This window comes from Colletotrichum orchidophilum (assembly GCF_001831195.1).
Source record: "Colletotrichum orchidophilum strain IMI 309357 chromosome Unknown Scaffold_30.1, whole genome shotgun sequence".
NCBI lineage: Eukaryota > Fungi > Ascomycota > Sordariomycetes > Glomerellales > Glomerellaceae > Colletotrichum > Colletotrichum orchidophilum.
The window spans coordinates 275,055-289,852 of NW_019172986.1; the positions used below are offsets into that span (position 1 = coordinate 275,055).

The following is a 14,798-nucleotide window of genomic DNA, read 5'->3' on the forward strand; positions in this document are numbered from 1 at the left end:
TATGATCTTATCTCTTTGGACATTGGTCTTACACATCCGAGAATATCTTCACCGCATTATTTGTATGCGGATGAAAGACAGAGGGAGGGAGAGAGCTAGGGCTGAAAAGCCAGGTTGAAAAGCTCTTCGCATGAAATGGGAGCGAGGGCCGAGAGGCCGGTGTCAATTAAGGCCCCCACATATTTGGAATGATAATGAATACGAAAAGAAGATTTGGTTTTGAGGAAACGTGTTGTTGGATGTTGCTTGTGAAGTAAAGCCGTGATTATGATGGTCCCCGCATCACATGGCATGGTTCAGTGAGTGATATTGCTCGATGAACAGATCTTGTCTTGCTATATGTAATCGACAGACTGTCGAAATGATCGATGACCAATGGAAACTCTTTGGCTGCAGGGTGAAATCAGAAAGAATGTATGATAGTGCGTCTGTGTGTGTGTGTTCGTTCACCTTGTTTTGGCACTTGCTATCTCTCAGGAGTACTCTCAAACACAGCTGTACATTGAGGACGGAGTTGGGGAACGGTAAGAGATGCCAAATGTTTCATAGATAATCAACGCATTGAAAATCACCGTTGCTTGTTCACTCGGTTTGAAAGCAGTATAAGTGTCCCATGCAAGCCTCGAGCGACTTCGCCTCCGAGTACGGGTCAGCCGTAGCAGTAGTATTGCCTAGAGCTCGTGAAGGTGTGTTGGAAGCTTTGGTAACTTGGCGTACCGTGTTGTAAGGGCACCTGATAATTTCACGGTGGGAATTTGATGCAAATGGAGCGCGAGCCACTTCAATTTCGTGTGTTTGATTACACTACAGTGTATCTGATATTACATGTATCCGAGCCTTTTTTTTTTCCGAGCCGGCGAATGGGATGTTTGAGACGATTTCCTCTATTATCATCTCCGACTCCTCCTGAGAAATTGTTACACACAACACCGCAAATGTAAACCACCGCTGCAAAATTTCTACTGCGTGAGTATCTGGGTGTTGTTGAAGTCTACGGCGCCGTCCAAACTCATCATCATGCTGGGATCACCGGGCATCAAACCACCGCCGTTCGGCAGGAGACCACCGGGAGCAGCGAGCGAGAGGAGGCCGCGGCCCAGCTCGCCGACGGGGTGCAGCGGGAGGACCGACGCCTCCATGGTGTTGCCGTCGAAGATGACCATGTTCTGGATGGGCTGCTGTGTCTGGCCAAGGACGTTGATGACGTCCTGCGCCAGCTGGCCTCCGAGGATGGCTGTGACGGGCGCCATCTCGCTGCCGATATTCTGCAGGAAGCCGCGCAGGACCTCGGACCGCAGCGTCTCTGAGGGTAAACCCAGCTGGGCGTGCTTGGCCGTGGCGAGCTTGGTGAAGAGACCGAGATCCTCCTTGGTATGGCTGGGGAGTCGGCCGTTGTTGAGGACCTGGAAATCCCAGAGGGCGCGGAGGCACGAGATGACGGGGCTGACGGCCTTTTTCCTGCGCGCGCTCTTTGCGTACTCCTCGGGTAAGGTGGCGCCGTCGCTGGCGAGGTACCAGGTCGAGTAGAGCTCGCGTTTGGTCACCATCTCGATGGTCTTGCCGCCCTCCTTCTTGGTGTTGACGGCGACGACGCTGCGTGTCCGCGTCTCGGGCGCGAGCTTGGTTGCGACGTTGCCGAGGTCCCGCTCGATGACGTAGTCGTGCTCGATGAGGTCGGAGAAGACGAAGCCGTACATGCCCTGCGTTCCCGCGGCGTAAAAAGCCCGCTGATGCAGGCGGGTGGCGGTGTTGATGATGTTGAGGGAGTCCGGGTCCAGGTCGGTCGCGATGACGATGTCGAACGCGGAGAAATAGCTCGTGCCCTTGGACTTTATGCCCTCGGCGTCGACGTGGACCTGGACGCGCGGATTGAGCTTCTGGATGGCGGCGGCGGCGGCCTGGGCGCGGTTCTGGCCGACGTGGTTCTCCTCCTCGGAGAGGAAGAACTGGGAGCCCAGATCTGATTCCGAGACAGGGGCGCCGTCGAGGATGGTGAGGGAGCCGATGCCGGCGAGAACGAGGTTCTTTGCAATCTCGTTTGCGAGGGCCTTCATGGTGATGAGGAGGATGCTGGCGCTGCGGATCTTCTCTTGGGCTTTTATGCCCCAGAGGCGGATTTGACGGTCGTAGAGAGCAATCTCATCTGGTGAAAGAATTAGTCCGTCCGTTAGGTCTCAGGAAGGAAGATGGCCAGGCGTACCCGCGCTCATGCCGGCGGCCGGAATATTGGGCATCATGCTGTCGTTCATGAATATTTGCTGCTGTCCGTTCTGCTGGAGTAGCTGGGGCATGAACATCTCGCCTGTGGGCAATATGCCGGGAAGGATCCCGGGCATGGCTCCAGGGATGACCTCCTGCAATGCTTCCGGGAGCACCTGGTCCATTGGCGCAGCTTGCATGCTGGGATCGAAGCCGTTGGAAGGATTGAGGAGAGGAAGGTGAGGGAGAGCGGTTCCCAGAGCTAAGACATTGCTCCTGGGAGCTGCGCTTTCTTGCGCGGGTTGCTGTTGCTGTATGGTCGTCTCTTGCGCAGGCGTCTCCTTCGGTTGCGTTTGCTCCTCCATTATGGGGTCGTAAGATGAGACAGACGTCGATTGGCAAAGTCGTGTGGAGTTCGAATGAAAGATGTCCTCGTGGGCTGCGTGGTTTGGTCACGATTCGTCAGAGCAGCGCAGAAAGTCATGCGCGTCGTGCTTTGGCTCGTAAGATGTATTGTCGCAATGAACCGAGAGATGAGAGGTGAGACGTCGACTGAGACCGTTTTTGAGTGCGTCATAGGAGATATGAGGGTGTATCGCGGTATTCACTCATCCAATCATGGAAATCGCAAGTAATTTGATGAAGTTGTCAGAAAGAAATATCCCGAACAGAAGGAAGTGATGGCAATATGCGAGTACGACCTCTCACCTCACAAAGCAAGGCTAGGGGTGGGATGAGTTCGCTTTGAGGTCGAGGCTAGGTCAGGTACCTAGAGCAAGCTTGGAAAAGGAAGGCAGCTTCGACAGCGAAATTGTTAACGCGACGACCTAAGGTAGGTAAGGTAGGCACGCTCGCAACGCAGTCCTCAGCGGGTAGGTAGCATGGATAGCGCGCTAAAGCCACGCTTAAGTGGTACCTCAAATCTGTAAAGCGTTTAATACTAACACGATGTATCTCGTAGCATTTTGCTGCCAACGCCCCTCTCTCCTTGCCTCGCTTGTTCTTGCAGGCACGAAACCCCGCGGTGGGCAGGGCCAGGGGGGGGGGGGCTCTTTAGCGGGTGCAGTACCTAGGGCGATCGATCCCACCGCTCTCACTGGCTGCCTGCCCATCATTTGCGCGCCTCCTGTCGGGACTAGACTGCTCGAGGGGGGACTTGGAACGGAAATCCAAGCACCAGTACCAGCAACATTACCGGCACCAGCACCAGCGGTCAGCGGCACGTCAGTCCAACTTGTATCATCGACCAACCATCTTTGCTTTTCCGCCGACCTGCTGACGACACAATCCGAGCTGCAACGACGGCTGTTCGCGCCAGCTCCGTCTGGCCTTCTTGTCTGCATTCACCCTCTACCCGCTTCTGCCACCTACAGCACAAGAATCGAGCTTTACCCATCACCCTCCGATTCACTTTTTGCGACGCAGGTCGACACCCTGGGCAGCAACCGCCCTTCGCATAGAGTATCTTGGTAAGTGTACCCTCGGTTCAGGCGGTTCCCCCCGTACGACCAAGTCATACCTTTGCGGGCCGCTGCCCTCGAGGCACCGAATCCTCTTCTGTGCTGCTACCTTGCCTTATCTGGAGATTTCTAACCCTTCTGCCATCTTCCAGTCGCCCCGATCGATAACCGTCCAGGTAGCTTGTCCAACAACCTCTACTATTTGCCCGCCGTCGCCCGATCCACCAAACCTACCGCCCGCCAAATCCAAAATTATCTCCCCTCGAACCGACGCTCCCACACTCACTACCGCTTACCAGACATTTAAAGTAACGAGCGCAGCACCAGGAGACTTTCACAGCCCGGTTTGTCTCCTGGCGCGTGCGTCGCTGAGCTCTTGAACCCTTTGCCGACGAAGCATGTCGTCACAACGGCCAGACCCGAGCCAAAATACCCAGAGGCGCGACGACGACTATCCGCCCTTGCCACCACACCGCAGGCTTCCCCCGCTACCCCAGATTCCCAGGGACAGAAGCCGCCTCACCTTCTCTCCGAGCACCTCACGACGACATCCCGGGGAGCCTGAATCTTACACTACGCAGGACCAGGCAGAGACCTACTACCAGCTTACGCGGCACATGGCAGATAGGAATTTCCAGGCTGAGTACGACGAGCTTGTGGGCAACAGTTTGAGTGGCTTTACGGCATTTATGTCTCAAGCGCAAGACGACTTTGGTTTCTCCCGGAATAGCAATCGTGGCTGGAACCAAAACTCGAACTTACTAGAAATCCTGCAAAACGACCAGAACGAACAGCGAGACGACGACGATACCCGGCGCCAACCCCTCCAGTTACCCGCAGTGTTTGGGTATAGGCCAGTCAGGACACTAAGCGGACGCCAGCGACTTGACGGCACGGAAGACGACTTGGAAGCTGTCAGAGCCCTGTGGAATCGGAGAGCCCAGTACAGCTCTTCACCTTTTTCGCCGCCCAGGATGCCACCCAATCTACCCCCCCCAAACCTTTCGCCTCTTCCTCCCTCGGAAGAGTATCCAGAGGAGAATCGGCGAGTGAAGAGGAGAAAGCTGGACTCTGAACGTATTGCCCAGAGCTTCAAGGGGTTTCGATATGGACGCTACGGCCAGGTTGAGTCAGGTCAACTGAAGATGGAAATTATGAGCTGCGACGGGGGACTTTATGAGAACGCTTCTCTTCACGTCCATGAAAATATCCTCAAGGACGACAAGACCGTCTACTGCACAGAGTCCAACCGCTGCAATATCATTTTGCGGCATCAGGGCGGAACTGCATTCAGCTTGAAGGAGCTTGTAATCAAGGCGCCGGCATCAAACTACTCGTCACCGTGAGTATCTCAAGCTTCTTCTCCATTTCTCGGAAGCCATAACTCACAAACATACGCAGCGTACGGGAGGGCATGGTCTTTGTGTCCATGGACCAGGATGAGCTCCTGAAGCGAACGGCACAGTATGAAATACAGTATGCTCCGCAGAGATCAGGTCGGACAACAGCTACACGGGCGCTTGCACCTATAATCTCAATACGGCATCACGAGGACGGAACGACTGTCACAAGAACGCACACTCGGCAGAGACGGCTGTATAGCCTTGGCCATGACGACGAAGAGAATGAGCATCGGACGGCGCAAATCCCGATGGAGTTCACTACACATTTGCCGCCCTTTAATATCACCACCGAATGCAGTTACGAAGAGACCGACGATGAGGATACCCCTAGAATCACTGTCAATCGGACAGCTCCCAATAGAATTGGATCCTTGCCGTTTGAGAGTGACAGCAGCGACGACGGCAATCCATTTGCATCAGACGAGTACGGCTTTGACGATTACTCCTTCACGAATAGGCGCCGAGATCCATCTGATATGTCTTTGGCAGAGGCTGTTGAGGCGAATCAGATGGCGACTCAAGAGGCCGTCCGGGCTGTCGGTGGTGAGCTCATGGCTCCGCATGCCAAGTTTTTCATTGAGAAGGATAAGAGCAAGTGCACAATACGCTTTGATCCGCCGGTTGCTGGAAGATTTATACTCCTGAAGATGTGGAGTAGCAGCCGTGCATCTGGCAGTAATATCGACATACAAGCAGTTCTTGCCAAAGGTTTCGCAGGACCGCGGTATTTCCCTTCAGTGGAATTGCGATGAAGACGTAGGGTGGTGTAATTAATGGGAGGAAGCAAATTCATGAATCTTTTAATGACGAGACGATGGCTGCATTATCTGTACTATTTTCTCGATCAACACGTCGACGGAGTTCTGGTTGTATGGCCAGAGACGGCTAGGCTGGTCAAGTGTGACGCGGAAGTCACTCATCTTATACCAAGTGCGAATATAACCTGATTGATAAATCATCACGAAAGCTCAGTTTCTGAACCTCAATTTCTGCGCGTCAAATAGTGCGTAATGTGTGACGGACGCTTTGATGCTGCAGGTCTGGTTCGGTGATTAATTTTCTCTTTGTGTCTCGCGCTCTCCGCCTCGTTGCTTCACTTTAATTACCTTGTCCACGTCTCGAGAAGATCAATTCGATCAGAATACACATGACCAATAGTCACCAAGAACACTGTATCTGAGAGCAGACCTAAGACGTATTATAGCCGGTTGTGAGTCGTGAAATGCCATTCAGGTTCCATTACCTTTGATTCCGTTCCCATTCCACATGAGCCCACCAATCGGCCGGCACCAATTGTCACTGTCTCTAGCTGAAGGTTAGCGCAAAACTCAGAGTGAACCACGCTCATCACGCTTTCACTTACACTCCCAGCCCAAGGTAACTGACTGCAGGGCAACATAACGTCACTCTCTAAACCAAAGCAATTTCCCTTTTTCCCCTCCAATCTTTGGCAATATTCCGAGCTCAAGGAACAAGTTCAGTACTCGAAAGGGGATAAGAGCATTAAAAGGAAGGATCGCCCGACATGAGCCACGAACTCACACTCATCGTCGCGGCGACGCGCAACATGGGCATCGGCGCCAAGGGTGGCCTGCCGTGGACGGGATTGAAGAAGGAGATGGCATACTTTGCGCGCGTGACGAAAAGGCTTCCACCCCAGGTACGCAACGGTCGTGTTCCTCTGCCCCCATCAAATGGTTGAAGTCCGGACTGGCCCTGCAGGTTGACTGTCCCAACCGGCGGGTTCCTCAGCATAACATTGAATGAGTTTTTTTGTGAGACTTCTGTTCGATGGCTGATGATGGGAATTACCTAGGCACCCTCGGACGCCCGCAACGCCGTCATCATGGGCCGCAAGACGTGGGAAAGCATCCCGCCCCGGTTCAGACCCCTCAAGGGCCGTCTCAACATCGTCATCAGCCGCTCGCACGCTTCCCCTTCCTCCCTGGACGCGCCGGCCGCGGCCACGGACTTTGATAAGGACGCCGTCAAGGTCGGCTCCCTGGAGCAGGCACTCGCGTTCCTCCGCTCCGACGCCGGCGACGACAAGCTGGGCAGGGTCTTTGTCATTGGCGGTGCGCAAATCTACGCCGCGGCGCTCGAGGTCCCCGAGGCGAAGAGGGTTCTGCTGACGAGGGTGCTGGGCGAGTTTGAGTGCGATGCCTTTTTCCCGCTGAAGCTTGGCGGCGGCGAGGGCGGCGAGGGGAGCAGGCAATGGGGCCGGATCGAGAAGAAGGGGCTAGACGAGTGGGTTGGGGAGGAAGTCGAGGGGGGTGAGATTGAGGAGAACGGGACGAGGTATGAGTTCCAGATGTGGGAGAAGATTTGACACGCTGGGGCAAAGGTGTTCTTCTCCTCTCTCGAGTCACTTGAAGGAATGATGAAGTGGCTACATTTGCAAATGATTGAGCTTGATGGAACCGTATTCATGTTCCTCCTTCCCGTTTCAATACCTCTAATATGCGTTGGTGATTGTACAAAATTACAAGGCCTACAGCGTTTCCCTTTTCCATGCCAGGCTTTAGAGTCCGCGACGTCCGTCGATGCTGTACATTGTTTCCGACATCTTCCAAAAATTTGATACACTGCAGCAGCCCACGCGTCGCTCCGGGTGTCTGCTCCCCCGCTACAAGTACGATCCCTCATCCTGAAAAAAGAAAGTCTACATTATGCCTTCGCCGCCGTCTCCTCCCGACCATCGTCAAGCTTAGCCACGTCGCCCTTGACCTGCGGGCCCACGGCATCAACAAGGGCAAACATCTCCCTCACATCCCTCTTGAAAACCTTGGCCGGCGAGACAAGGATATCTTCAACGGGCGCGGCCTCGAGGTCCTGCAGCGTGGCGCGCATCCAGCCCACCACGGCCGCGACCTGCCTCACGTCGGCGTCCTCGCGGCTCTTGAACAGGTTCCGCCACACCGCCGCGCCGAGGACTTTATCGTCCTTGACGATGCCCTCATCGTAAGCAGCGATGAGGCCGCGCCACTGAACAAAGATTTCTTTCAGGTAGCGCTGGCGGAGGGCGGACGAGGTCATGCCGTGATTAAGGTGCATCATGCGCTCGCAGTCAAAGAAGAACTGGTCGATGAACTGGTGCTGGAGGTTGCGGGAGCTGTCACGGTCGAGGCAGCGGAAGCGCGCGAGAACGAGGTACATGTGTAGCATCGTAGCCTGGGACCAGGAGCTGAAGCCGGGTTGGAGGTCCAGGACTGTTTTGGTTTGAATACACTGGTCAGCAGACTGCATTCGTCATTCAAGTACGGGGGCCCTGCCATCCGAGAGGAGGGGGGGGTATAAAGTGAAGGGCACAGAGAGGGAGACAGCAACGCACATTGCAACCACGGCCCGATCGGGTCTCCAACCTCCTCGCCCTCTGCCGTCATGCGCACCATGTCCTTGGCGCGCTCCTGCTCCGAGATCTTGTACAGCGCCGGCGACGAGCAGATCTTGTACAGCGCCTCGAGGCGGGAGGTGGTCAAGGTCGCGGCCATGGTCTTTGGCGCGGCGGCCATCATGCCCGACGCAATGGCCTGCTTGAGCCCGCCAGAGGACGGCGCCGCGTCCCGTCGTGTTGCCGTCTGGCTAAAGTACCTCCTCCCCACGGTAGTCGCCGTCGTCGAGGAGCCTGTCTTGGATGTCGACGCCGCTGCCGCCGCCCGGCGCGTCGTCGCGGCGATGGAGATGGGCTGGGACGATGCGGACGCGAGGTCGGCGGTGGCACGCAGGCTCCGGGCCAGGAGTCTTGCCTGGTAGCGGCAGCTTTGGCAGGCCATCTTGAGAACTACTGCTTTGGGATATTTGGGGGTGTTCGGATTGTCTTATCTCGGAATGCGCGTGGAAGGTGGGTTTGTCGGTTCCGAAAGTGTATGCGGGACAAGCGATCCGGGACTCGGGGTTGTTGGACGGGACTTGCAGGTTGGGCCCGGAATCGCGGAGCTCAAAAGTCTGGACGTCATCCAAAAAACAAAGTTCGTGAACACATCGAATTGGAAATTTCGAGCTAGCGAAGGTAGCAGCACATGCCAGGTCGGCGGAACTTCGGGCCATTCGTACCGTACCTTTCAGAAAAAACACGCACTGTAGAGGCACGCCATGTAAGGTAACTTCTCTGGGTTGACCAGGTGGCTATGTCTTTCTAACTTTCGTTCGATCTGGGAGTTTGGCACAATGTATTTGGAAGAGAGGCAGCAGTTTATCCCTACTCTCATCTGTTTTGAAGTTCCCTGGCTTGCGCAGGGTAGACCTTTCTCACGATATGCCTCATTCAAAACTCGTTAGTTTGCACCCTCACTCTTCCAGAGTCCTGAAAAGGTTCGTGTCCCATGTTGATGCAGAGATTAAACTCGTGGTGGCCACGTACGTATGTCGGCAATTCGATATCCTACAAGTATCAGATCCGGCCATACATCGACAGTTATAATGACAAGCTTTCTATAAAGCCTCTCTAATAGTCCGCCCAAAGTCTGAGTCTGAGCCTAAGCCAATTTAGACAAACTGCGGGCGCAGCCGTCATCTCATGGAACATTCTTCTGATCCCATCGGCACGGCTGTCCTCACTTAACGAATTTTGGAGAAAACCAGCGAGGCATTCGTCCCGCCAAACCCAAAACTGTTGGAAATAGCAACGTTGACCTGTTTCGCTTGTGCCTCGAGGGGTACCATGTTCATGGATCCCCCGACATTTGGGTTCTCGAGGTTCAGTGTAGGCGGTACGATATCCTTTTTTGGACGGGAGTCAGAAAAGCATTCAGTTGGCCAGAAAAGACCAAAGTCTGGGGAAGATAAGGGTTAAGGTTTCAGAAACCCATTAGCCGCGACTCACCTCTGCAACCGATAACACGGCGAACAGGGCCTCGATGGCGCCAGCCGCTCCTAGCAGATGGCCGACCGCGCCTTTGGTGCTGCTCACTGTGACCTGAGACTCTTCCGCGTACCCCTCCTCGCCCGTCATGATGCTTCGTATCGCGGAAGCTTCTGCCGCGTCTCCAACCTGCGTCCCAGTAGCGTGCGCGTTGATGTAGCTCACCTCGGCCGGCCGGACTTCCGCGTTCTTCAGAGCGAGCTTCATGGCGCGGAAGGCCCCGTGTCCATCCTCCCGCGGGGCCGTCATGTGATGTGCGTCGCCGCTGCAGCCGTAGCCCCTCACCTCCGCGTAGATGTTGGCCCCACGGGCCTTGGCGTGCTCGAGTTCCTCCAGGACCAGGACTGCCGCTCCCTCCGAAACGACGAAACCATTGCGGTCGCGGTCGAAGGGACGACAGCTGGCGTGGGGGTTGTGGTTGTAGGCTGTGGAGAGGGACCTTGCCCTCCCGAAACCAGCAAAGGTCAGGGGATGGATGCAGGATTCCGTCCCGCCAGCCACCATGACGTCCGCATCCCCAAACGCAATGAATCGCATGGCATCTCCAATGGAATGGGCACCCGTGGTACAGGCGGTAGTGACGGAATGGTTCGGGCCCTGCAATCCGTACTTCATTGAGATGTGGCCAGCGGCCAAGTTGATGAGAATTTTGGGGACGAACAGCGGCGAAACCTTCTTGTAGCCCTACCAGAACAGACTTTAGCTTGGCTTCGCTCGTCCTTCACTGCAGCGAGATCTCACTTGTTGATTGAACGCCAAGCTCGTCTCGTATATCTCCTCCAGATTTCCTATACCGCTGCCAACGCACACACCAGTGGCCTCCATGTCCTCTTGGCTTTGCGGATTCCACCCGGCATCTTTCATTGCCATGTCGGCGCAAGCTACGGCGTACTGGGCAAACCTGGACATGCGACGTTGTTCCGTGGCGTCCAGCCAGTCGCCCGGTCGCCACTGATCGGAACCTGGGCCATGGCTGGGGACTACACCAGCAACTGTGCTCGTCAGATCTTTCCAGCGGTTTTGCGGCTCGAGGTTGGCCACACTGGTGATGGCTGATTCTCCAGCCAACAGACGCTTCCACGTGGCGCGCACGCCGACGCCAAAGGGCGAGATGGCGCCGAGCCCTGTCACGACAACTCGTCGCATGATGCTTCTGCCATAGCCAGGGCCAATCTGTGTCGTGTTGTATTACAGATGCACCGACATGTAAACAGTGGAAAAGCAAACAACAAACTGGAAAGAGCGGGGATGGAAAAGCGGAGCACTGCGCTGGGTCGATGTGTCTATCGCAGGTAGGGATGACGGTAAGTCGATGCGGTAGGGTCCTCCGTGTCAATGGCTAAGCCAGCAGCTATGGTGATGGACCGTCGAGTATTCTGTAGCAGACTTGGAGTCGGAACAATGTTAGAGATGTGGAAAAAGCGCGGTCGGTTCGCTTCTGCTGCGCTGCACAGACGTAGGTTTAGCGCGTCTTGAAGGTAGAGTACGTACCCGCGATAACTGCAGACTGAGGTGTCGTCGGTCTGTCGCTGCAGGGGCTGCATGCAGACACTGTGCTGTCAGGGGCTGTCATAGCGAAGAATGGCTGGGTATTGCCATGCTGAGGCCACAGTGTCGGGATCTCACTAGGTAGCGTCGGTACCTTGCCTTATCTTGCGTTCCATTCACCTTCGCTGGCCCTAAAGGCGGGCAACTGCAGCGGGAAGCGGGGGACCCTAACGTAGCCTCAGTGGGGTTTGGGTCTGGATTCAGCCTCTACCTTAGGGTGTCAGGTAATTGGCTGGAACCGGGGTGTTGGCCTCTGCGTCGGAAACGCAACGCAACGCTGCGCAACGACACACGTTGCGACTGGCGCATGCGCTCTCTCCCTCACACTTCCCGTCTTCCTATCTCTGCCTCCCAGGAGCCGACGAACCTTTCTTTTGGAAGCCTTTCTTAATTTGCTTCTCTATTGCAGCCCCATGAGACTAGGAGGTGACATCCTATACCGCACCATCGGAACATCCTTCTTAACTTCGCTTCAGGAGGTGAACCAGTCCAGCCATTCAAAGATCGCAAATCCCTGGAGGACGACATATCATCTCACCAATCGTTCCATTGAGCCACGTTTCAGACATCAGCATCTTCCCGGCATTCCAAATCGTTATCATAGCTAGGTTGAGCAGCCAAGAGAAACAAACGAGCCCGCTAGGAACACAGGAACAGAGGGCAACTCGGAGGCTTCGCCATCCCACCTTGCAGGGTCTCCCATCGCATCTGCAAAACTCAATATCCGCCTCCATTGAGTCTATCCCCCGCAAACTTGCGGCTCTGTATCCAGACCTCGAGTCGCCACACCACACCGCATCTGTGCTGAGTTGTGCCGCAGCTTGGTTTCAGCGTCGCAATTGTTTCCCTTCTTATCAATAACCACCCGTCCTATGAGAACTCGGCAACCACTTCAAGCCCAGTCTTCTTGTCCGAGCAGTGTCACCAGTCGGGAAACTCGCCTTCCTTGAGACTAGCCCCCTTCATGCATTTGCCCTCGGCTTTCCTCGATATCTCTGGCCGTCTGATCATCTCACATCACACCCTCCACCACCATTCGCTCCAGTCATCGCCTTCGCCATCCCTAAGTCTGATCCCGGTCTGCGGATCGCCCGTCCTTTCCTGCCGAGCATCACCCTGTTTCTGAGAGCACGGGGTCCGCCTTCCTGCGTCGCACGCACTACTAAGCACCTGCGAGGTTGATTCATTCGAGTCCCACGTCCAATCACCCCATACTCATTGTAGGCCTCGAGAGACTCTGTACACAGCATAGGCTTATCGAGTACATACATCTCAGAGGCTCAATTTTAGCCTTTGCTTCATGTTTGGTCAGGGATCGGCGCACGTAGCTCGTACCTTAGCGGGTTCCCATCGTCCGTCTCCCAACGCCATCCCTGAGAAGTTCCGCACTCTCGCTGGCGCTGCCGTGACGCTCGCTGTCATGCTCGTCGGCTCTTTCGTCTCAGAGGAGTCGGCCGACAACAACCGCAAGAACCGTGCTGTTTCCATCTTCGGCCTCATTGTTATCTTGTTCTGTTTCTGGGCGACTTCGAACAACCGCAAGCGTATCAACTGGCGTCCCGTCATTGGTGGTATGCTCTCGCAGTATATCATTGCGCTTTTCGTCCTTCGCACCGGTGTTGGATACGACATTTTCAAGTTCATTGCAGATCGCGCTGGTGATTTGCTCGGCTACGCCAACCAGGGAACGGCCTTCTTGACTGCCGAGAGTGTGATTGACCTTCACTGGTTCATCAGTGGCGTCATTCCTCCCATCATCTTCTTCGTCGCCATTGTCCAGGTCCTGTACTTCGTCGGCTTCCTTCAGTGGTTCATTGGCAAGTTCGCGACCTTCGTCTTCTGGGCCCTCCGTGTGTCTGGTGCCGAGGCTGTTGTCGCTGCCGCCACTCCCTTTATCGGTCAGGGCGAGTCTGCCATGTTGGTCCGTCCTTTCGTTCCTCACATGACCAAGGCCGAGATCCACCAGATCATGACTTGCGGCTTCGCAACCATTTCTGGTTCTACCCTCGTCGCCTACATCAACCTGGGTCTCAATGCCCAGGCCATGGTGTCATCCTGCGTCATGTCCATCCCTGCCTCCATCGCCATCTCTAAGCTTCGCTACCCCGAGAAGGAGGAGACCTTGACCGCTGGAAAGGTCGTCATTCCTGACGATGATGAGCATGAGGCTAAGAACGCCATCCACGCTTTTGCCAACGGTGCTTGGTTGGGTATCAAGATTGCCGGTACCATTGTTGCATCGATTCTTTGCATCTTGGCTTTCATCGGTCTCGTCGATGGTCTGTTGACCTGGTGGGGTGGCTACATCAACATTAACGACCCTCCTCTGACTCTCAACCTCATCACCGGTTACATCTTCTACCCGGTTGCGTTCCTCCTGGGTGTTCCCCGTAACGGCGACCTCCTCAAGGTTGCGCGCTTGATCGCCCTCAAGGTCATCGCTGTAAGTGCAACTCCTCATCCACATGTTGCTTGACCTCTTGGCTTCAGATACTGACCGGTTTTGGAACAGAACGAGTACGTTGCTTTCACCGAAATGAAGAAGCCCGAGTACCTGGATCTCTCTCCCCGTTCCCAGCTTATTGCGACCTATGCCCTTTGTGGATTCGGTAACATTGGATCCCTTGGCATTCAGATTGGTATCCTTGGACAGCTGGCCCCCAGCCGTGGTGGCGATGTCAGTGCCATGGCGATTTCTGCGCTCATTTCTGGTGTTATGTCGACATTGACGTCTGCCGCTGTTGCTGGCCTTGTTGTCACTCACCAAGTGACAAATCTCGCTGCCAGTTCTTGATTGGTTTTGAGACGTGGAGATGGTTTAGCCGTTCCGCTGAGTCGACGTTGAAACGAGAAAACATGAGTAAAAAGATGTACGATGTCGAAGAAGGAGGGTGCTGTTCCAGCGCTGGTTGATGAAAGAGAAGAAAATATACGCAGTAGATAATAATACCCCTCTGCCAGCAAGCGAGCTGGATAATTCAACTCGGTGTACCAACACAACGTGAACCAGGAGTACTCATATACCCAGCTCGAATGTTGCTTGACTGCCAAAGACGTGATCGAGGTCGGTCTTGCGCGATCTCGGTTCTTTAATAATACGATCCCCCCCAAAAGCTCTCCTCAGTTCTAGCATGCTGCCCCGCCACCGTCTAAATCCGGCTGCTCTCCGTGAGTCAGGCCAAGGTAGTCTCCGCCGCCCCAAGCCTCATTGGATCCATTTCGAGAGAAAATTTTTGGCGAGCCAGGGCCACAGGCATAAATCCGCCGGTCTCCCGCGGGTGTCGGCGCTGGCCGTAGGCAGCATGAACGGATTTGCGACTTTCGAGC

The 14,798-nt window shown here is 55.1% G+C and overlaps 7 protein-coding genes across 7 annotated transcripts; 3 read left to right on the plus strand and 4 right to left on the minus strand.

The window, feature by feature from the left end:
* Positions 1 to 959: 959 nt before the first annotated feature.
* CORC01_04579 (ThiF family protein) lies at positions 960 to 2,564 on the minus strand (the record flags this gene model as incomplete). Its single annotated transcript, XM_022616226.1, has 2 exons — positions 960 to 2,143; positions 2,201 to 2,564. 2 exons carry the CDS (start codon positions 2,562 to 2,564, stop codon positions 960 to 962), a joined length of 1,548 nt encoding a protein of 515 aa, XP_022477315.1.
* A 1,493-nt stretch (positions 2,565 to 4,057) lies between these two features.
* Positions 4,058 to 5,814, plus strand: CORC01_04580 (uncharacterized protein; the record flags this gene model as incomplete). The annotated part of the gene is made up of 2 exons (XM_022616227.1): positions 4,058 to 5,001; positions 5,061 to 5,814. The coding sequence occupies 2 exons, from the start codon at positions 4,058 to 4,060 to the stop codon at positions 5,812 to 5,814; spliced, it is 1,698 nt and encodes a 565-aa protein (XP_022477316.1).
* Positions 5,815 to 6,587: 773 nt separating this feature from the next.
* Positions 6,588 to 7,391, plus strand: CORC01_04581 (dihydrofolate reductase; the record flags this gene model as incomplete). Its single annotated transcript, XM_022616228.1, has 2 exons — positions 6,588 to 6,722; positions 6,879 to 7,391. The coding sequence occupies 2 exons, from the start codon at positions 6,588 to 6,590 to the stop codon at positions 7,389 to 7,391; spliced, it is 648 nt and encodes a 215-aa protein (XP_022477317.1).
* A 338-nt stretch (positions 7,392 to 7,729) lies between these two features.
* CORC01_04582 (ubiquinol-cytochrome C chaperone) lies at positions 7,730 to 8,835 on the minus strand (the record flags this gene model as incomplete). Its single annotated transcript, XM_022616229.1, has 2 exons — positions 7,730 to 8,271; positions 8,394 to 8,835. 2 exons carry the CDS (start codon positions 8,833 to 8,835, stop codon positions 7,730 to 7,732), a joined length of 984 nt encoding a protein of 327 aa, XP_022477318.1.
* A 784-nt stretch (positions 8,836 to 9,619) lies between these two features.
* On the minus strand, positions 9,620 to 11,069 carry CORC01_04583 (3-oxoacyl-(acyl-carrier-protein) synthase 2; the record flags this gene model as incomplete). Its single annotated transcript, XM_022616230.1, has 3 exons — positions 9,620 to 9,781; positions 9,885 to 10,607; positions 10,665 to 11,069. 3 exons carry the CDS (start codon positions 11,067 to 11,069, stop codon positions 9,620 to 9,622), a joined length of 1,290 nt encoding a protein of 429 aa, XP_022477319.1.
* Positions 11,070 to 12,478: 1,409 nt separating this feature from the next.
* Positions 12,479 to 12,742, minus strand: CORC01_04584 (uncharacterized protein; the record flags this gene model as incomplete). Its single annotated transcript, XM_022616231.1, has 1 exon — positions 12,479 to 12,742. The coding sequence occupies one exon, from the start codon at positions 12,740 to 12,742 to the stop codon at positions 12,479 to 12,481; it is 264 nt and encodes an 87-aa protein (XP_022477320.1).
* A 29-nt stretch (positions 12,743 to 12,771) lies between these two features.
* On the plus strand, positions 12,772 to 14,265 carry CORC01_04585 (NupC family nucleoside transporter; the record flags this gene model as incomplete). The annotated part of the gene is made up of 2 exons (XM_022616232.1): positions 12,772 to 13,914; positions 13,984 to 14,265. 2 exons carry the CDS (start codon positions 12,772 to 12,774, stop codon positions 14,263 to 14,265), a joined length of 1,425 nt encoding a protein of 474 aa, XP_022477321.1.
* Positions 14,266 to 14,798: the final 533 nt, after the last annotated feature.